Genomic DNA, 22,378 nt, shown 5'->3' with positions numbered 1-22,378 from the left:
GGGAAGGAGGCCAGTGTAGAGGAAAGGGAGTTCTGTTGCCATCTCTGAGGGCAACCCTGGGTCCCTTAGATAGGAGTTCAGTGGGAAGATGCAAGTTCATCATCAGGAAGTTGGCGACATGGGGGAGCAATATGGGATGTCTCGAAGGGAGGTAACAGTGTATATGGAAGTGCTAACACCTGTCCCACGTGGGCACTCTTACCTGCAGATGGAAAATGCTCTCCTTAGTCTCAGCGTCCACCTGCCAGGTACGTGTGTGCTCTCCTTAGTCTCAGCGTCCACCTGCCAGGTACGTGTGTGCATGTGGGGGTTCCTTTCTAGGCTGGCAAAGATCCTTACAGTCCTATCCCATTCTGGGTGTCTAGGCTGTAGGGTAGTTCTGCTCAGAGACCACCCTCTGGACCTGCGTGGACCCGAGACCCTGCAAACACGGTTGAGGCTATATTCATCTGCGAGTACTGCTGGAAGAAGTACTGCCAACCACGGGGCTCAAACAACAGACGTCTGTTATCCCATAGTTTTGGAGCTGGAAGTCGAAAATCAAGGTGTTGACAGGGTTGGCTCCTTTGAGGGCTGTATGGGAGGGAGCCGTTCCAGGCTTCTCTCTCTAGCATGTTCACATGGTGGTGGTCTCCCTACATGTGTGTCTTTCTTCAGGTTCCCCTTTTTATAAGGATATCAGTCATTTTGAATTAGGCCACCCCTGATGACCTCATTTCAACTGGATAACTTCTATAAAGAGCCTGTTGCCAAGTAGGGTCATGTTCTGAGTTACTGGAGATAAGGCTCCAGCACAGGAATTATGGGGGGACACAATGCGGTCTATAGCAGGGACAAGCAGCACTCCCGTGAGCCAGGCCCACATGGTGATGGGCTGGGTACTCTGCAAGCTGCTGGGACCCTCTTTGGGCTTTTCCAGTGGCCTGATCCCTTCTCCCTGGAAAGTTAGAGCAGGACCGGGCTGTGACATTAGGGTGAGGTAGACATAGGTGGCATTAAGTACAGTCTCGTTGGACAGACATCGCCCCCATTCATCTGCAGAACGTTTGTATCTTCTCAGACTGAAACTCCATACGTGTTGAATAATAACTCTCCATTCCTCTGTGTCCTGTAGCAATTACCATTCTGTTCTCTGTCCCCATGCATTTGACTATTCGAGGTAGCTCAGATACGTGGAGTCCTACGACATTGGTCTTTGTATGATTGGCTTCTTTCATGAACCATAATGTCCTTAAAGTTCATCATGTTACAGTGTGTGAGAATTTCCTTCCTTTTTAAGGCCAGATAACATTCCGTTCTACGTAGATACCATGGTTTATTTATCTGTTCAGCCCCTGATGGACGTTGGTGTTGTTTCCACCTTTGGGCTGTCGTGCCTAATGCTGCTATGAACACGGACTTTTAAAAACTTTGTGCTTAGGCATGTTTATGTCTGTTGGAGAAAGATCTGACAGGAGCCCCGGAGAAAGCACCTTTACAGCCCAGACACCCGGTGTGTGTTTTGACCTTTGCTTGTAAGCTATGACTATTCTGTACATGTTGTTATAGAACCTGAGCCTTTCAAGAAAAAAAAAAAATGTTTGAGGGGAACCTCGATGGCTCAGTCATTAGGCGTCTGCCTTCAGCCCAGGTCATGATCCCAAAGTCCTGGGATCGAGTCCCACATGGGGCTCCCTGCTCAGCGGGAAGTCTGCTTCTCCCTCTCCATTCCACCTGCTTGTGTCCTCTCTCTCGCTATGTCTCCCCCTGTCAAATAAATAAATAAAATGTTTAAAAAAATGTTTGAATGCAATGAAATTCCTTGTTTTGAGGAGCAGGGTGGTGCGTGCCCCATCTGGGCCAGGCAAAGGCTGGTCTTAGCCCCAGGTTCCCCTGCGGGGTGGGTGACATCACCTCCTTGCTCAGCAAGGGAAACAAGCACAAGGTCACTCAGCTCTTTCTTCCTCAAAGACGGGTTCATAACTGGCTTCTCCTCTGCGTCTCTCTTAGGCGAATGTCTGCAGACTGCGGCTGACCGTCCCCCCTGAGAGTCCGGCCTCCGAGGCAGGTGAAAAGAAGACTGAAAGAAAAGAACAAGTAAGTCGGCTCTGAGGCAAAGCTCTGACAAGTTCTCATCTTTGCACTTCTTTTATTTTTACCCCGGCCCCCGCCCGCCCTCTGTCCAGGCTATTCACAGTCTGAATGTCCGCGACTCTGCTGATGAAAAGGCCCTCTCGACCTTGCCACCCCATCTTCCATCTTCCCAGACGTCAGACTGCCCTGCCTGGCCCTGCCGGCCTCCTCCTGCCCCTGCTCTTATTTCTTGGTGGACGCGGGCTCTGGGAGGCCTCGAAGCTGTCGGGACGCTGGGCTTGGTGACGGGTGTCATGGCAGGGAAGGGGTTTCTCCTGCAAAAGCCCAGTCCTGTGGAGTCAAAGGGCCCTTTGTGAGCTGCCCGCAGCCGAGCCTTTCTCAGCAGCTGGAGGCGGAAGCCCAGCTCACAGCGAAGGCCGCTGGGAGAGGCTGGCTCCGGTGGGTAGCCTGGGCACGGGGCAAGGGCACTTGGCTAGAGGGTGGAGGAGGTCAGCAGAGATTTCTGTGCTAAGCACTGGGCTGTGAAAATAAGTCTGACCTTGCCCTTGTCTTAGAGGAGCTCGGAGTTTTTCAGGTGAGACAGACCAATGAGCAGTGTTGACCGTGCTAGTTCAAGTGTTTGGATCTGGAAGGCCAAGGAGGGCTCTGGGAACACAGGCAATGGAACAGCTGACTGCCGGGGGTGACACCGAAGCAGAGGCCCAAAGGCTTCGTAGGAGGTGCCGCTTGCCTCTAGGCCTCTTTTTTTTTTTTTTTAAAGATTTTATTTATTCATTTGACAGAGATCACAAGTAGGCAGAGAAGCAGGCAGAGAGAGAGAGAGAAAGGGAAGCAGGCTCCCTGCTGAGCAGAGAGCCCAATGTGGGGCTTGATCCCAGGACCCTGGGATCATGACCTGAGCCGAAGGCAGAGCTTTAACCCACTGAGCCACCCAGGCGCCCCTCGTCTCTAGGCCTCTTGTCCCAGGCAGGCCATTTTTCTCACTTGCAGATGGTTACGGGACACCTCCTGGATTCCAGACACTATGTGTGTGAGCAGAGTGTGCTGTTGCTACACCGTAGGTACAGTAGTGAACAGAGCAGTGAGCAAGAAATGCCTGTCACTCACGGAACTTACCTCCTAGTCAGGGGGAGAAGGAGAATTAAATAATCATATTTTACTTTATTTTTTAAAAAATATTTTATTTATTTGACAGAGTGAGAGAAAGCACAAGTGGGGAGGGCAGAGGCAGAGAGAAAAGCTTCTTGCTCCCTGCTAAGCAAGGAGCCCAGTATGGGGCTCGATCCCAGGACTGTGGGAGCGTGACCAGAGCTGAAGGCAGACGCTTAACTGACTGAGCCACCTAAGTGCCCCTAAAAAATCATATTTTATAGAATTTGGAGGGTAATAAGTGCTGTTGGAGACCAAGCAAGTGAAGGGGACAAGTGCGTTGGGTGGTAGGTGGTAATTTTTCCTGTATATATATTTTGTGTAAGTATGAAACAATAAAATGATATACGGTCATAGACATTTTATAAGTAGAATCATGAGACAGTGACAAGCCTTGCTATGGAGGCGACCATGAGTGCAGCCCCCTGTAAAAAAGGAAGCTCCTCTTTGAGTGGTACATGGTTGATAAAATCCTTAAATTTAATGTTGGTCTTTCTCTCCTCTCCTTCTCTTATGCCCTTCTTCTTCCCATTTTCTACAGACAGAGCTCTTTGTACTAATTCAAATGATGAGTGACAGGGGAAGGAGGAAGCAGGCAGGGAGAATGAGGTTAGGACTAGAACCAGGCTGTGAGAAAGTGACATAGCTTATCTGCGTAAAGAGAAAGGATGAGTCCAAAAAAATGGCTCCCGGTGGGAGCAAGGCGAGTCCAGGGCGAGCCTGGGACGTCCCGTGCGGGAGAACAAGGTGGACACTCACACGGCGGGGCTCATAGCAAAGGACCCAGAAGCCAGTTTGAAGGAGGTCGCACTGCAGTGGCAAAATTGGAATAATGTGAATATCAAAAAGTAATGACAGGAATATGTTTGGACACATGGCATAATTTGAAAAAAGATTCATGAGTGTATAATAATCATCAGAGATTTAAAAAGGGCAAGCTGTTTTCTAGAAATTCGGCTGATAAATTTGGAGAATCTCTCTTTAGTAACCCAGGGGTCGGTTCACCAGTGGATGCCAAGGCTAGGTGGTGGGGGTGACTGTGGGACAGTATTTTCACATGCTTCCAGCATATCCCTTCATAGGTTATCTCCCGGCTCTGTAGGCAAAATGGTGCCATCTGGTAGCTAGCATTTCAGCCAAAGCTCCCGTCTAGCTTTCCCAGGAAGGAGGCAGCCTGATCAGTGGGCTTTCGTGGTGACACAGTCAAGGAGAAGACAGTATCCCCTATGAGACATTCATGCCAGACTTGTTCAGTTATATCGAAAAATAAGGAAACAAAGAAACCCCACCTGTGGGACATTCTGCAAAAACAGCTGGCCAAAAGGAGACTAAAGAGAGTTAATGTCAAATATAATGAGTGAACCTTGGTTAGATCCGGGATCAAAAAAAAAATCAGTTGAAGTCCTATTGGGATAATTACACGGTTTTGAATCTGAACCACATATTCGATATTATTGAATAACTGTTAACTTTTCTTACTTGGGATAATGATACTTTGAACTATTTTCTCAGCCTGTGTGCAGCTTTGAATATTCTCCAAAGAAAAAGTTTGGGGGTAAAAGCTCATCCCCAGAATCACCCAGCCAGACACGTGTTGTTGACTAGATGGGGGTGGGGGGGGTGCTCTGCCGCTGGTGGGGGAGGGGTGTCCCTTCTGCCCTCTCTGCCACCTTTTCTGTCCCTTTTAGGGAGCTGGACCTGAGCTGTGCGCAGGGCCTCATGGACTGCTTAACACATGAGGAATGAGAAGGAGCACTTGTTGAGGAAGCGGCCCAGGCTGGAGGGGGTGAAGGACAAGGCCATAATGGCTAGCCCCACAGGCCCAACAGGGGAAGTGGGGGGTCTGGTGTGTCGGAGTCAGACCCAAGCTGCGTGCCTGGGCAGATGTCTGTGAATGGTCTCTGCTGCTGTGAGGTGCCGCCGAGAGGAACCCGGTATTCCCAAGGAAAGCAGGCATGTGTTCCACACCAAGCAGGTGTTGGTAGCCAAGTCCTATACTTCGATTTGCCCATTTGGTCTGAAACCGTGCTTTTCAAACTTTTCAAAGTGATAGGACCCTCTTTTATTTTTTTAATCCGAATATTATCACAGGCCTTCCTATGTAAACCAGAATAAAGCCTGAGCCCCCTCTCCCCCCGACCCCCCCACCATAACGTTTCCCCCCCAAGGGCCGAAAGGAGCAGCAGGCAGGAGCTGTTGGGGCAGAGCTTGCACCAGGAGGCCTCTTCTCCTGCTGGGTGGACCCGGGGTGCAGCCACGCGCCCTTCTGTGGTGACTCACTCTGAAAGAATCGGGGTAGAGTGGAGGACGAGGGTGGGGCCGTCTGTTTCCCAGGACTGAAGTCCTTGGGTGGCGTTTGCACCAGAAGGTACTGGTGGTGGCTGTGAGGCTGTCCTGAGTGACTTTGCCACCATGTCCCAGCCAGCCTCTTGCGTTTGAGTCTCTGGGGTCAAGGGTCAGGCATGGGCAAGGAGGCCCTGAAAGTGACACAGGATTCGTCTCCACCATGCTTGTCCCTCCCTGGGACGTGGTGGCCCACAAAACTGCAGGGCGCCAAGAACTCCGGAAGGCCCCCCCTGTGGAGACAACTTGGGTTTCTAGGAGGGGCCAGAGGTGTGCAAAGGCTGGGGTTTGAAGTTGGCACGGAAGGGCTAGTGGGGAGACGGGAAAGGCCTGACTGGCCTCCGATGAGGTAGAACCTGTAGGACATTATCTGGGATCCTGTTCGAGCTGCAGCTGAAGGAGGGCAGGCCGGGGCCTTATTCTCTGACGCCGTCGTGGGTGATGTTTACTGTGTTTGGAGCCCCTGGGATTCATTCCATGGGGGCAGCTGGCCACACACACATGCCCCTGCCTGTTGGGCCAAAATCACTACAGAGGAAGCCCTTACCAGGGAGGGCTGTAGCGCCTGGCGGATTTTGCCCAGCTTCATGACAGAGTGTTTGGAGACTCCTGGAGGCAGTCACCTCAGAGACGTCTTTTTCTGGAGTCTCAGTTCCAGGGGTGTATGGGGAGGCTTCCTGTTCCTGCCTGCTACTTTTAGTCCTCTTCTAGAAGGTACCCACTGCCCCGTGACTGCCTTTTGCAGCCCCAGATGAACTCTGAAACAGTTTCTCTGCTACTCCATTTCCTTCTCTTTAAAGGAAGCATAGTAATGCCTGGGCGCGAAGAGAAAGGAGCTTCCTGTATGAAAAGACCCAACAGTGGCCTGTGATATTGCTTAGAGAGGCAGTGACTCAGGACCAGTCTCAGCCTTTCGAATGCCAAGCGCAGTGACCCTTCTTTGCTCTTCTCCCTTAGGCCCTCTGGAAGTTATTCCCCTTCTGGAAACTGCCCGTCGGGCATCTTCCTCTTGGGCTGTGTCCACGGCGTCTTTGTTTGATGTTCTTATGTCCTTCTCTGTAAATCTGAGCATCCCTCCACCCATGTCCTCAGGCCTTGCTTCCTTGCTCTGCAGACTGTACCTCCCAGAGCTCCTTCTTTCCTGGCTGGGAGATGCTCACGCTACCCGTCAGCTCTGCCTTCCTCACCTGTCCTGCTGGTGGCCAGGCCAGTTTGCCATGTCCTCTACGTGGGGTATTTTAAGAATACAGGTGTCTCATCAGTGCATTACCATTATTTTGGTATTTAAAAATATGTATCTGGATCCTTTATAGGAACAGACATACCCACAAAGGTTTAGGCTGCATGACAGTTTGGAATGGAATGTAGATAATGGCATTTAGGAAATGTTCCGACCCTATGCTCTCTGTGTGAGCCTCCAGAGGCATCTCTCATGCCCATTGCCCAATGACCAGTGAGAAGGTATGTTTTCTTGCATTTGTTCCTCGTAGGTATTTCCCTCCGAGCCATTTGCAATGGGTGATGTCTTTTTATTTTGTCTCCCAGAGCCCAGCTCCCTGCCTTGCACATAGCAGATGCTTCAAGAATGACTTTTGAGATATATGTAGATATAGATATTTAAATCTATATGTTTGTTTTAAGTTTCTCAGGGCTGCCATTGCAGAGTACCATGAACTGCATGGCTTAATCAACAGAAATGTATTGGCTTGCAGTTTTGGAGGTTAGAAGTCTGGGGTCAAGGTGTTAGTCAGCAAGGCCATGCTTTCTCTGAAAGCTCTCAAAGAATCCTCCCTTTGCTTCTTCCAGCTGCTGGTGGCTCTGGCAGTCTTTGGTGTGTGGCTGCCTCACCCTAGCCTTTGCATGATGCTCTCCCAGTATATGTGTGTGTATCCAAATTTTCCCCTTTTTATGAGAGTACCCATTATCCTGGATTAGGGCTCTCTCAAATGACCTCATTCTAATTTGCCCTTTCTCCAAATAAGGTCAAATTTGGAATTAACAGAGGTTAGGACTCCAGCATATCTCTTTTTTTGTAGGACACAGTTCAGCCCAAAACAAGTTTCTTTGAGAATGTTATCTAAAGGGGCGTCTGGGTAGCTCAGTGGGTTATTCGGCTTAGGTCGTGATCCCAGGATCCTGGGATCGAGCCCTGCATCAGGCTCTCTGCTCGGCAAGCAGGCTCTCTCTCTGCCTGCCTCTCTGCCTACTTGTAATCTCTGCCTGTCAAATAAATAAATAAAATCTTAAAAAAAAAAGTTATCTAAAATTATAGTAACAACTCAAATAATTTAGCTGTGGGCTTTTGTTTATATATTAAAAATTGTTAAAAATATGGGAGAGGAAATGTTCTTAGTTTGTGGGTACACATTTCATACTGAGGAGTTGATAAATATGGACTAGAATGTTTATAAAATTGTTGAACATTAAACTTCAAATTGGTGTACATAATGATGAAATTAACCCCCATCATTTCCAAAGAATTTCGTGAATGTATGTATCCATTCCTATGCACACCTGTATGTAGTGTATTCTTGGACACACACAACACACAGCAGCAAGAGAACTCACACCAGCTATTACAGATTGATCAGCTAAATCAGGGTCTCACTGAATACTTGAATTTTAGTGAGACCGACTTGAGCTCTGCTGATTGAGTCTGTGGGATGGTGAAGTCTTGTGCAAAGCAACAAAGTAATTTGAGGCAGATGATATTGTTTTTTTTTTTTTTTTAAAGATTTGTTTATTTCACAGAAGACAAGCCAGGGGGTGGGGAGCAGCAGGCAGAGGCAGAGGGAGAAGGCAGCTCTCTGATGAGCAAAGAGCCTGACGTGGGGCTCGATCCGAGGACCCTGAGATCATGACCTGAGCTGAAGGCAGACATTTAATCCACTGCGCCACCCAGGCACTCCAAAGCAGATGATATTTTCAGTAGCTGCTAATATTGCACCACTGTATGTGTCTGTTAGTGACCTGTGTTTTTACAGAAATGGTCGCTCTTTAGATCCTTAAGAACTCCAGTGAGGGAGAGCAAGTACGTGTGTATGTATGTATGCAAAGTCGAGAACTTTCATAGCCCAGTATGTTTCAAAGGAGCAAACCCTTGCCATTCAGCTTTACAGTCCTCTTTCCCTTTAAAGCCCCAGATGAGTAAGCGTGCTAAGTCCCCGTCCTTGGTGTGACTGTTTATACAACAGCAGTGGCTGTTGCCAGGGGAGGGAGCGTGCTGCCAGAATTCGGATTGGCGCTGGGGCCGCCCTGATGGTGTGTGGGACTCCGTGTGCCTCTTGGAGATAGCAGCCCCTGGAGGATGGGAAGAGGCCTGAGTCCTGGTTCTGGTTCCCTCATCCACCACCATGGAGGTCGGGCCAGACAGGGCATCTTTGGGCCTCAGTTTCCTCTCTAGCAAACGTAGGTGTTAGCCTGGAGGCAGCGTTTTTCCAACTCTCTTTAGCTGTCGAACTCCGTGTTCAGCTGACTAGGTAGGGAAATCCATCGGTAAAAGAGGGAGAGCCTAGGGGCTGTGGTTTCCAGCAAGCCACCTGCTCCAGCGGTCTCTCCACTCTCCACCCGCCGCCCCCCGCCCCAGCCTTGTCAGACTCCAAGGACAGCTGGGGTACCATTTACAAATGCACTAGACTACACAGCTCTTTTCTGGTTTTTGACCTCCTGAGATTGTGATTTCGCCCTAGGAAGAGCAGCAAGGCCAGTTGAGGGGTGAACATCTCACTGTCCCTGCCAGTTGGATGGCTGTGATGCAAAGAGCAAAAGGACCCAAGAAGAGAGAGGCAGACAGACAGAAGCCTCCCGACAAATGCATAGACTCTAGCTGGACCCCAGATACTCAGAAATGGACAGCCCCCACCTCTAATCATGTCTCCGGGTAGCCCCAGCAGCATGCACAGGGTTTTACATATATTATGCTGTGTATTTCCGGAACGACCCTGCGAGGTGGGTGGTTTTCTCCCCATTCGTCCTGTTCAGGGCGCTGAAGCTCGGTGCGGTGAGTAACTTGCACAAGGCCAGGCAGCTGGTACTCTGGATTCGCAGCTCCAGTTGGGTCTGCGCCTTGGCCGTGTTGCCGTGGGAACGTCCACGCTCACACCTTCTCTTATCAGGGAAGGTCTGTGGAGGATATTTGTATTTTATCAGTCAAGGTTACCTGACCTGCGTACTACGGGACTGAATTCCAGCCAAGTAGTTCCTGATTTTGCCCTCCCGATAGTCTTTTCTTTTCCCTGGGGTTGCTGAGCCTAACCAACTGTTGTCTGCGTAGAAGCTGGAAGGTGATAAAAAGTTACCTCCTATCAGGAGACTATTATTAGAACTATACTCCCTTTGGTATTTCTGGTTGGCTACGAGTTGTTCTACTCCTTCTTTTTAAGCATTAAAAATGATCGGTCTTTGTCCAAGCATGAGTTTACTATTTTATATAAAATGGTCTCTCCCATCGGTGAGATTCTCAGAAATAACAAATACCTTAATAAGCTGGAGATAGCCATTTCTTTGAGGAGACTGGGCTGTCTCTCCCCTTCCTATTTGCCTCCCAGGCTGTGGGAAGGCCTCTCAGGGTAGTTGTGTTCATTTTTGTCACAAGGAGATGAAACAGTGTCAATTGTGAGTCATAACCGGGGACTCCTAATTTTTTTTTCAAGATTTTATTTATTTATTTGACACAGAGAGACACAGTGAGAGGGGAAACAGAAGCAGGAGGAGTGGGAGAGGGAGAAGGCTTCCTGCCGAGCAGGGAGCCCAATGAGGGGCTCCATCCCAGGACCCTGGGATCGTGACCGGAGCCGAAGGCAGACACCTAACAACTGAGCCACCCAGAGGCCCTTCCTCATTTGCTAGGTTGGACACACGGGTCAGACAGGTCAGAGCACATTCCTGACAGGGCAGTCCTCTGCCTGCAAGGTGGGTAGGACACCCCTGGCTCAGCTCAGCCATCCCTGGGTCAGCTACTGCCCTCTGGCTGGAAGAAGTGGGTCAAAGCAAAAGGTTTTGGAGATAACTTGGCTTCCAGTTTGCATGTCATTTAGTTCATGTCATCATCCATCTAAGTCGCATTGGCAGCCTGAACAAGAGACCAGCTGCCCATCCTGGCCTCTGGGGCTAGGGGCTGCCTGGGGCAGGTTACCACCATTGGTTTGAATTTATGTTAAACTGTGTGTGTCTGAAGGTATTTCTTCCCTGAGAACACTTCTTGACCAAAGGATTTTCTTCCTTTGCATAGATGAGTGTTTTGCGTGACCAGATGCTCCAGCTCTTTCCAATATTCTGTCTTCCCTCTTCTTTCAAAACGTACTTATTGAGCGTCTCTTTATGTCGAGTATTGGGAATAAAATGGTGAATATGGCAGCTCTAGTCCCCGAATTATGGAGCTTATCTCATGGGAAATCCTTTATTTGGAGTTAGGGTTTGGGAAATATGGTCTGGCCCTTTCAGCAGCCCTAAAGCCCTTGCAGTAGGAACGTAGGCGGCGTTACTTTTCTGTAGTTTCTCCTCCTCTTGAAGGCACTTTCCGGTACATTCATCTCTGGTAGAAGAGCCTGTCGGTAAATTTTCGGCTATGAGCACATCCCGGGGAACAGTTTAACTGAGAGATTCTCTGTATGTTTCTCGGATTCTGCCTGTTGTTAATTACGCATCTCACGTGGGGGTCATGGATGCATTTCGGTCAGATGGTAGTTTTTCCCGTCTTTGGCATCAACCCTCTTTTCATTTTGTGCCTTTGTTCGGGTGTTGGTTTTCAAAGCAGTTTTGCCTAGTATTATTTCATGCCCGAGGGGCTTTTCATGGGCCAACTATATTTTTAAGAATTTGATATTGTAATACCAACCAAGCAGCATTAGAAAGAAGTTAAAAAAAAAAAAACTTTTAATTACAGAGAATTTCAAACGTATAAGGAGGAGACCGAATGGGATGCTGAATCCCTGACCCTTCACCCAGCCCCTGAGCTCTCAGCCCAGGCTCAGTCCTGCCCTGTCTGCACTCTCATCCGTTTCCTCTGCCCGTATCCCAGATATCATAAATATTTAAGCATGTTTCTCTGAACGATAAAGGCTATCTCTTAATACAATCCCAGTGCTGTTATCATGCCTAAAAAACTAATATTTATCTTATAGGGAGATATTTTAAAGGACCTGAGAGGAGAAATACGCAGTCACAGACACAGTGCTAAACATGGCAGCTCTTTTTTCCATTTTTTTTTTTTCCATGTCCCACATCATGCAGACATTTTGTCAGAACGATAGCAGTCTCGGGCTCCTTTGCCACTGCTCTGATAGGAATTTTATGACCGGGGCAAAATCAGTTCCCTGTCCCTCCCTCTAAGAAAAGCAGAGGATATTCCCTCTGGCTGGGCCATATTGACATAATCTGGAAAAGTCCCCAGAATTTCTTCCAGCTTTAAAGCTCCCTCTTCATTCAGCAAATATCTATTGAGAAAGTCACTAAGTGTCTGTCACTATCAGGTGTCAGGGATCATGATAGAAAAGAAGACTGCAAGGCTCAGCGAATAGACAAGCAGGCCTTCCGTGTATGAGGATACTAATACCCTCTCGTGGTTATGAGGGTGCAGAGACCTAACCAGTCTGAAGGGTGAGTGAGGACGTCCTCAACGGGGAGACATTTCGGCCCGGCCATGGGCACTGCACACAGAGGGAATGGCCCGTGTAGTGCCCTGTGACAAGAAGGAGGTTGATAAAGGACAGAAAGGAGGTTGGGGGTGAGGGCCGGAGGGAAAGGCGGAGCCCAGGAGGCTGGACGGGAGCCTGCCGTGCTGAGCCTGCCTCTTCCCGGTGGCCCTGACAGGACTGGGACCCCAGCTCTCGGCTGCCCTGCCCCTGAGGTCTGAGCTGCCCCATGGAGACGTGAGATTCAGTTTCGCTCTTGACTCTTAGCTATTTTGAAGATTTCATGGTCAAAGGGAAGAGCTTAGATTTGGGGAGATGTCCTCAGGCACTTAATGTCGCCACCTTGGAAGAACTAATAATATTTATGTGGCCGGCTTACTGTGAGGATGAGAGAAGATGCTGCACAATAAAACAGACAAATACTTGTCCCCTGCTCACTCTTCACCAGCCTCCCCTCCATTTCCCTGTCACACTGCCTGGGGAACCCTCTCTGTATGGAGTGACCTGTGAGGATGGCCTTGCTCCTGAGCAGAGTCCTGGGCTGGGCCCTTCTCTGGACTCTTTATTTAGTCCCTGGCTTTGTAAGAACTTTTTTAGTGTTTGGAAAATTGAAATGTAAGTTATTCACTCAAAAATGACGTCCCCCCCCTTTCTTCTGGTTAAAAATCTAACCCACAGAAGCATAAGGGGGAAAAAATGAAATCCCGTTCTAACGGAGGCCACTGGGATTAAAAGTCTGGATTCCATCCTTCTAGATGTTTTCTACACACAAACATACATTAAAAACAAAAATAATCCAAGAACCCGGAAATGACTGTTTTCCTCTTCACAGATGATGTCTTTCCATGTGTGTGACTGTTGGAGACATCACCCTCTAAAGCCATGTTTCACAGACCTTGTTGTGACCTTGTGTGTGTTTTCCTCCAAGGGTGGTGGTCCCTGTCCCTCCACCGGGCAGGAGGGCAGAGTCCTCTGGATGCAGCCACCTGAGCGTTTTCCTGAAAGCCAGAAATGCCTTTCACCGAGGCCCCTGTCCTCATCAGCTTGTTTTTCAGGAACTGGGTGGAGTCTGACAGAAAGAGCCTGCTTTTGTTGCCTGGTCTGCCGGGATTTTCTTTACAGCTTTTCCTCTTCCTAATTCTCTGTCTGGGAAATTGGGGCCTGGAATCCCAGCTTGTCACTCCACCAAGAGCCATGGAACAGCCTCTTCACCTAAATTTACGTACAGATTTCAAGAGTTGCATTAGTGCCTGTGGGACCCCCGCACCATGGACTCCAGTGGAATCATTTTCTGGAAGCAAATACAGTGTCAGAACCCCCCATATCCCATCTCTTGCCAAATATGTACAGAAGGGTGAGAAGCAATGGATATTTTGTTTTCTAGGTGGGTTTTTTTTTGTTGTTTTTCTTGTTTTTGTTTTTAAAGCTCCCAACCCAGACAGATAAGCAATACAAACGGGTATAAAGAAAGAATTGAAAGATATTCTGATACCCAGTTCTCCTGCCCCCCCCCACTATCCCCTCCTTAGAGGTTATCACTATTAATAATTTGTCCTGTGTCTTTTTAGACTTTTCTTTGACAAACTTTCAATGAATGGGATTACAAAGTTTTTAGTCTGCCAAAAATGAATGATTTTTAAAATGTAAGTTACAGTTTTGTATGCCAAAAATATTTTGCGAGTGCATGGAAGGAATTTACACGAAGGTGGTTTAAAGATTGGTGGATGGGGTGCCTGGGGGTGCTCAGTCAGTTAAGCATCCGACCTTTGATGTTGGTTCAGGTTGTGATCTCAGGGCTGTGGAATCGAGCCCTGAGTCGAGCTCTGCACAGAGTCTGAGAATCTCTCCTCCCTCCATCCTTTCCGCTGCTCATGTTCAATTAAAAAAATAATAATAATAAGTAAATAAGTAAGTAAATAAATAAAATCTTTAAAAAAAATTCGTGGGAGAACAGAGTTGCCAGTATGGAATTCAGGCTTCTGTACTGTGATTGTCAAGGTACCAGGGTCAGCCCCAGGGGAGAATGGACATAGGTTGGTTTGTCTGTGACATCTCAGTCCCTGGTTTTGTCCTGCCCTTCCTTCTCCCTCATGGGGGCTCTTACTCACTCCTCCTGCACCTGTCAAAGCCTGCAGCATACTTGGTGTCAAGAGAGTTGGCCTTGAATCAAGATGTGTGGCTGGAAGCAAGCTATTTAACGTCTCTGAACTTGGGTTTCCTCAGCTGTCAAGTGGAGAGGACCATGGCTCTGTCACAGAGCAGTCGTAAAGATTCAGTGTGCTAAGAGACATATCTGGCTTACGGTAGAAGCTGAACAAATCTTAACTGCCCTTTTTCCCGGCTTCTTGAGCCTTCATTTTGTAAAGATGTGTCAGGACATGGTACCCGTTCCCAGGAGTGTTTGCCTTTCAACACAGATCAAAGCTTTGGGTGAAGGAATTAAGGTGCAGGAAGATTCTTCTGGAGAGAAGCCATGCTGCTTCTACGCCTGGCTTTTCAGAACTACTTCATGAATGGTCACAGCCCAGAGGGCAGCCAACATTCTTCCCCCAGTATCTCAACCTCATGCATTTCAAGGGACATATTCAACGATAAGGTCTGAGGTGGAAGGCATCCAAAGGAGCTGATATGAGGTGGTGGTGGTGGTGGGGGAGGCATTACCAGGATACTGGGAATGTGAGAGTGCAGACCCTTGCTCTTATCATGAGGGACAACACAGGTCCATCTGGCATCTTCATGAGAATGAGAAGGGCACCCGTCTGGAACAGTGGGGCCTGCAGATGGACTCTAAGGTGGGTGGATAGGGCTTCAGTAGAAATTTGAGAAAGATGCCCTTCTTCCAGGTGCAAGCGGGAGAAGGGAGAGTGGACTGGGTCTCCGACAGCCTCTCCTTGCCTCCTGGCTCCTTGGTGCCCACACAGCCTGCACGGCATACACAGCGCACCCCTCGTCACAGCTGCTCCCAAGAGGCCTAAACTGTCATTCTTCTTTCCTCTCTTCTCCCTTCTTGAAGCAGCCTGACCTAAGCAATGGGGAGCCCACCAGGAAACTTCCTCAGGGTGTTGTCTACGGCGTGGTGCGGAGATCGGATCCAAATGAGCAGAAGGAAATGGTGGTGTACGGGTGGTCCACCAACCAGCTGAAAGAAGAGATGAACTACATCAGAGACGTGAGTCATTTAAGGATGTTTGTTTGTTTTATCGATACTCCTTTTGTAGCATGCTAGATGGCAGAGTGGGAAGCATTGCATTGACGTGAATGTGATAAGGCCTTTCGGAAGAATTCCTAGCGTTACCATTTTGGATGGAGATGTTTCTGCGAATCTTCACAGTAGTGTTAAATGTAATTGTGCAGCGAGGTCTAGAGTGAACTGCTGGAGGGACTTCGTAGGAATGCTCAGAAGACCAGATGACTCCCTTCTTCCGTGTGTGAGATGGAGGCTTTTAAGATTTTTTGGTTATTATGTTGGACACTCCATTCCTAGTACATGAGTTTTGAAAACTGCATACATTTGGTTGCTTCGGGTTGTAAGAAACACAGAAGCCATCTCAGAAAAGAAATCTGGGCTCTCACCAGGGCATGTCTAGGCTCTAGTCTTACTTGTCTGAGTCTCCCTTGGTTCCGTCCTTCAGCCTCAGGCTCATGGCATCAACTGAAAATATCCTGGTGTCTGGAGGAAGAAAAGAGGCCACTCACCACTGATTTTTTTTTTTAGAGGCCCTCTATTAGGCTTCTCCTTATGTCTCATTGGCCAGGATTGGGTCACAGGCCCATTCCCAGGCCCTTCCTGGATGGATCCCCTGGCGAGGGAATGGGACTGATTATGGCTGGTTCAGACCAATCAGTTGTGTTGAAACAGATGCTGAGAAGTCAACCACAGTAGACACTGTCCATCTCGGACCAATCAATGTCATTTCTTTGTGTTTGATACTACATTTCTTAATTTTTAAAGTATATACTTTTTTCAAAGAAATTTGGAAAATATAATAATGTATAATAAAGAAGAAAACAAAATCATCCATAATTCCACCATTAAACCAGAATAGTTATTAATGAACGTTTCCTTCTAAATTTTTTATTTCTTTTCATCTGTTTCTCCATCTGTCCATCTGTCCATCCATCCATCCATCCATCCATCTACCCATCTCCATTCCTTTTTGGTTTTTCGGCCTCCTAGTGCCTTTGTTGACAACATCAGTGTGAGTAGATGGAGAGGAAATGAGTTTCTCTGACACTGATGGGCCCTGAGCACCTAGTCTAGTGGACTAGAAAGTTCTTATGAGAAGCAGAGCAGTGTGGGGCAGTACAGTACCCCCCTGGGCCTCAGTTCAATGTCTGCCTCTGTGTTTGGACCAGCCAAGCTTTTGTTCTCTCTGGGCTTCAGTTTTTTCCTGTGTAGATTGTGGAGGTTGGGAGGGGACCCCTGAAGTCAAAACTGCCAGCTTTTTATATGGTGTGTTTGCAGAGAAGACACAAAGTCATGTTGTCAGCTCTCGTGTGGATTTTTTGAAAGAACATCTCTTATTGAGCATTAAAAATAATTAATGTTTTGGTCACCTTCTTTCATGTGTCTTATAAGAGTTGGATACTTATATAATTAAAAGGAATAAAAAAATCTTGTCTTGATTATATGTAATAATAATAATAAATATTTAACAGAGAAAACGAAAAAAAGCCAAAAAAGTTATCCACACAAATGCACAACACAGGTGTGACAACCATCAGCCTCAAATACGCAGTAATCATACTCCCCAAGTAGGACTTGTAATTTTTGAGTGTCTCATTCCGCATTTTCCTATATTAGAAACAACTTGAACATCCTAGTCTCCCCTATTTTTCTCATGGAAATACTTAATCATGTACCTCAGACAATGTGGCACCGCTTCACAGGTAGGCCTTTGAGGCAGAGCTGAGAGTTGCTAATTGCCCAAGACAAAAACAGCAGGTGGAGGCTGGTCATGAACCAGGGATGATGTGTGTCTAGGACACAGGGTGGTTCTGACCTGCATTATTAGCTTCCACTGGGACTTGCAACTTAAAATTAATTAAGGTCCCACCTTCTAGAGCTGCCTTCAAGTCCATCCCTGGCCTGTTTATGCCTAAACATGTTTACGGGATTGTGGGTTCTCTCTTGACGTGAGTGACTCTGGCCTGGCTGGCTTCCTGCAGTATTTGCCGCCCAGCCGGAGAGCTGGCCCACAGCCCATAGATGAGCAGCATGAGCGCCAGCTTGGGGCTACAGTGAAAGCCATTCCGTCTGCCCAGAGTGAAGAGTTGTGTTTGGTGCCTCGTTTTCCCAAGATATTTGTAGGTAACAGACTCTGTTATCAGAATTCATTTAGGGAAGGCGTGGCACCTTGATTGCACCTGGCTGCCGAAATCTCCTGTACACAGTCAGCCCTAATAAACATGCAGTCTGATTTAAAACCATGTGCCAGTTGTGCAAATACAGCTTCAAGGTGAAGTTCCCCCTATAATGTCTCCTACACACCCCTCATTCCCACCAACTGCTGCCTTGGAGCCCTTCCTGCAGGGAAGTGCTGGAGCTCTCTGCAGGGGGCTGCCTGGAGACTTTGTTTCTATTTGAGGACCCCTGAGCTCACCACCAACCAGAGGGGCAGCAGAAGAAGGGAGGAGATGGGGTCAAGGTTTTTTGTTTTTATTTATAAAATTTTTTAAAAAAGATTTTAATTATTTATTTGACAGAGAGATCACAAGTAGGCAGAGAGGCAGGCAGAGAGAGAGAGAGAAGGAAGCAGGCTCCCTTCTGAGCAAAGAGCCTGATGTGGGACTTGATCCCAGGACCCTGAGATCATGACCTGAGCTGAAGGCAGAGGCTTAACCCACTGAGCCACCCAGGCATCCCTATTTATGAAATTTTTAAGGACCTGTTAATCCTTCAGAAGTGCTACTGTAGAGAAACTTCATCAGTGGTTGTATAAACAGATGTTTAGGGGCTCACCCTGACTTTTGTTATATTTTGTTTCTTGTGTATTATTGGTGATTGTTGAGGAACTAATGTTCAAATTTATGGTCTCTCCGGGCTCATACTTCCCTGCTGTATATTCCAGATACTTCATTGCTGTTTGGTGGTCAGAGGTGACACAGGGAAAATTAGAGGGCTTTTTGGTTTTGGTTTTTTGGTTCTCCTAGCCAGCTGTTGATAGAGTCAATTGGTTAAAAATTTTCTACTTCTAAAAATGCATGATAGGAAAAGGGGTAAATCTTGCCTGAATGTGTTTTGATAGCTGATAGGTGAATTTCAACAAACCTTCTTCAGAGGTTCTTATTTGGATAATTAACCTTTACTAATAATTATAATCATATATAATCATAATGCATATGTATTTTACTGGTATTATTTGGATAATTCCCTTGGCTTCTAACTAGATATCAGGAGTGATTTTATCCCTTAATCTCCTAAACTGTCATGTTCTTAAAATTGTTTTTTTGTTTGTTTTTGTTTTCGGGGGGCCTTCCTGTCATTAAGATTTCAACAAATTTCACATGAAAATGTTATAGCTTGATCTCTAATAGCATCTCGTCTGCAGGTGAGAGCTACTTTGGAAAAAGTAAGGAAGCGAATGTATGGAGACTATGATGAAATGAGACAGAAGATTCGACAGCTCACCCAGGAATTGTCAGTAAGTGACTATCTCAGTCACTTGGAAACATGGAGGGGTGGTAGAGCTTAGCACTCCTTGTGAGGGTCTGCTACCTGAATATATTTGAGTGTATGATGTTGTTTGCAAGTGGAATCCTATTTTAAATGAACTCAGGGAATGTTATTACGGAATTAAATTTATTATTTAGAGGGATATTTTTGTGGCAAGAATGATCTTTACATTAAAAGCATTCCCTCCACAATCAGGAACAAGACAAGGAAACCAGCCGTCATCATTACTATTTAACATTGTACCTGAGAGACTAGCCAATGGAATTGAACAAGAGAAATTAATTTAGAGGTATAAAAGTCAGACAGGTAGACGTAAAACTGCCACTGTTTGCAAACTGCATGGTTATATACCCAGAAAGCACAAGTGAACCAATGAAATAAAACTACTGTAAGAAAATTTTGTAAGATAGGAGGGTAAAAAAATTAATAGATATGAGCAAATAGATTTCAATTAAAGAAAAAAAAACAACTGGTAAGAAGAAATAAGAGCAACTACCAAATATTTAGGAGTAAACTGACCAAGAGGAAAGACATGCCATGTGCTTAGACAGGAACAGCCAAAATCGTAAGCCGTCAGTACTATTCAGATTAATGTAGGAATGTGCTGTAACTCCATAAAAATACCAACAGATTTTTATTTTATGTTGTTTTTGCAACTGGACTGGATGATCCCAAAGTAGACAGAAGATAAATATGAAGAGTTGAGGAAATTCTGGAGAGAAATGCAATGAAGAAGACTAGTTCTATTACTATTACAAGAAATTGAGAGAGCTTCAGAGATTAAAACAGTATCCCATTGGCACGTAAATAAATAAGCATGCATGAAAAAAGCCCAGAAATGTACGTCCGTATGTGACAAATGTAGCAACCTAAAGGGAGGGCCAGTCATTATACACTGTGGGGACATCTTATGTGATGTCATGACAGGCTTATATCTGGATGAATTCCAAAGAGATCAAAATTTTAAATGCTGAAGGTGAAATTTAAAAGTGCCAGAAGTAAAGGTGTGTGAGTTTTTTTATACTCTTGGGATGGAGAAGGCTCTTTGTTACTCTTGACATGACATCCCAAACTACAAAAGAAAAGTTTCATAACTTTGACTACACCGAAATGAAAGATGTGTGCTGGCGAAAACACCAAAGTCCAATGATAAACCCAGCCCAAATGACTTGTCCTTCGCATCATAGGTAACAGGCTAATTTTCCGAGTACTTGAAGAGCGCACAGACATCAAGAAAAAAAGGCCACAACTCAAAAATGGGCAAAATATTTGTTATAGATAACTTTCAGTAATTTTTACTCATGAGCCTGGCATCCCTGTGGGGGTGGACAGGACACTGTACTAGCCGTGCTGTGGAGGAGCAGGCCGATTGCTGGACAGGCTGTGATTTTGAATCACCCCGAAGACGAGCAGCTTGGCAGTATCTACAAAATTACTTAGGTCTCTAAGGTCTCTACCCTGTGACTTAGCAATTCTGTTCTGAAGAATGTATTCTATAAACTCTCACATACGAAATGACAGAGGTGTGAGCTTAGTTATCACATTGTTTGCAACAGAAACAAAACCGGAAACCTAAATATCCATCGAGAAGGGGAAAGTAAGCTAAATTACTACTCTGCAAGAGACTACGCAGAATTTAAAAAAGAGGAGCTCAGAAAGAGGTACTGAAAGATCTCAAAGATACAGAGTAGATGGTAAAAAAAAAAAAAAAGCAAGATACAGGGACGTATGTACAGTGAGCTACCACTTATGTAAAACAGGAAGGGAAAATAAGTATGTTTAGCTAGTTCTTTGGATAAGAAAGCAGTTCGTAGAAGGATAATCAAGAAGCTAATTAACCAGGATTCTTAGTTGAGGGGCAGAGCGGGCACAGTGGTACCTGAGTGGAGGGGACAGGAGTGGTTGGTTGATTTTGGTGTCTCCCTTTTATATTTGGTAAATGTTTGAACTACTTGAAGGTACTATTTTGGAGTTTAAGAAAAAAAATAACATTCCTCTGGTTTAAACAAGCTAAATCCTGTGAGGAAAAAAAAAAGATTTTTATACTTACGATTCATAATGGTGAAGAAAAAAGTCCATGTATATATGACACACTTTCCAGAAAGGTAAACAACTGTCGGAAGGAAGCACGGTTGCAGCAGTCAAGTTTAGCCAGTGGCTTGGCTGGGAGATGATCTGCTTAAGTAAGAGCCGTGGCCCTGATTATAGGGGTGGGGGCGTATAAACAGAGCTGCCCAGCCCAGCCCGTTCTCCCCCGCCTGCCGGGAGCGGTCTGGGGAGTCCTCACTGACTTGTGGAAATTCACTCTGCCGTCCAGGGACGCACACCATCAGCTGTAATTAAAGCCAATGGTTGGCGTTGCAGCAGATGCACACGGGAGTCTCTGCCCCCTGCTTTCCATCCCCATCTCCCACACACCCCCATTTTCCCACGCGAGAATGGTGGCAGGAACTGTCCGTCTGCCACGGTGCCCTCCAGCTGCAGGCCAGCCCGCCTTCTGCAGCCAGATGATGGCTGCAAAGTTCCTGCTCAGTGAGCTCGCCCCTGAGCGAGAACATGCCACCGGCCTGCCCCCAAGGTCAGGCCTACTCTTCCCACTCGGGCTCCCCCACACACAGGGCACCACCTGCTCCGTCATTGCTGGCGGCCTCCTGTGGGCCCACAGACCCCATGGGCATCCAGCCTTGACCGGGCCCCGAACCCTCACCCCTACTCTCCCTGCCTCCAGCAGCGGTAGAGCCACCCCCCCACCCCGCCTTCTTGAAGCTTCCTCTCTCTGGTCACTAGAAAGGGCAAGATGGCAGGAGAAGATGTGGCAGCTTCATTCCAGGTCCAGCTGTGCCTGTTCTCAGCTGCTGGGGCACAAATCCCTGAACTCAGATTCTGTTTTCTTCACATAAAGGGCGGGAGTTCTGGCTGCCACACGTGTCGTGAGGACCTAGCGAGGCCCCACAGGGGAAGGCATGAAGGAACAGTGTCTTGTCTTTCCCCCTCTGGGCCCTGCAGATGTGGGTGGGCTTTGTAACCTTAAGCTTTACTTGGACTATCAGGAGAAGGTTCTAGCCTAACTGAAGCTTGTTGCAGGTGTATGTGGTTTTGTGTAACTACCTCATCATCTGTCCAGGCTTCCCAGGCTCAGCAGGAGTATCTCAAGAATCACATCCAGACACAGTCGTCAGCCCTGGACAGTTTTAATGCCACGAACTCGGCCTTAACCTCAGACTCCATCGGCCTGCAGGTACTTGTCGGTCAGCCTGGGTGCCCTCTGGGTGGGGCGAGCACACCTAACCAGGTGTGGACCCTGTGCCTTTGGAGAAAAGCAAGTCATGGGGTGTCTTCGGGCCATCATGCAGGATCCTTCAAGCATGGCCACGGTAGAGACCCCGCCAGGACGCTGGTGAAGGAAGTGAAAGGAAGTGCTTCCAAGCAGGGGCTGTAACCCTTTGAGTTTTATTTGTTTTCGCCTTCGTTAAAATGGGAATTTCCATCCTGAGCTCTGCGCTAG

General features: G+C 47.2%; 1 protein-coding gene across 4 annotated transcripts in view; it reads left to right on the top strand.

Moving 5' to 3' along the window:
• Positions 1-22,378, top strand: part of LOC122894293 (myocardial zonula adherens protein) — an 89,355-nt gene that overhangs the window by 9,140 nt on the left and 57,837 nt on the right. For 3 of the 4 annotated variants that reach the window (XM_044231909.1, XM_044231911.1, XM_044231912.1), the window contains exons 2-5: positions 1,990-2,076; positions 15,211-15,366; positions 18,749-18,841; positions 21,998-22,111. In XM_044231909.1, coding sequence (XP_044087844.1) covers positions 1,990-2,076; positions 15,211-15,366; positions 18,749-18,841; positions 21,998-22,111 — 450 coding nt within the window. The remainder of the gene's footprint in view (positions 1-1,989; positions 2,077-15,210; positions 15,367-18,748; positions 18,842-21,997; positions 22,112-22,378) is intronic. The other variant, XM_044231910.1, reaches the window with a different exon arrangement.

This window comes from Neovison vison, chromosome 13 (genome assembly GCF_020171115.1).
Source record: "Neovison vison isolate M4711 chromosome 13, ASM_NN_V1, whole genome shotgun sequence".
NCBI classification, from domain to species: domain Eukaryota; kingdom Metazoa; phylum Chordata; class Mammalia; order Carnivora; family Mustelidae; genus Neogale; species Neogale vison.
This window is presented reverse-complemented; position numbering and strand designations above follow the sequence as displayed.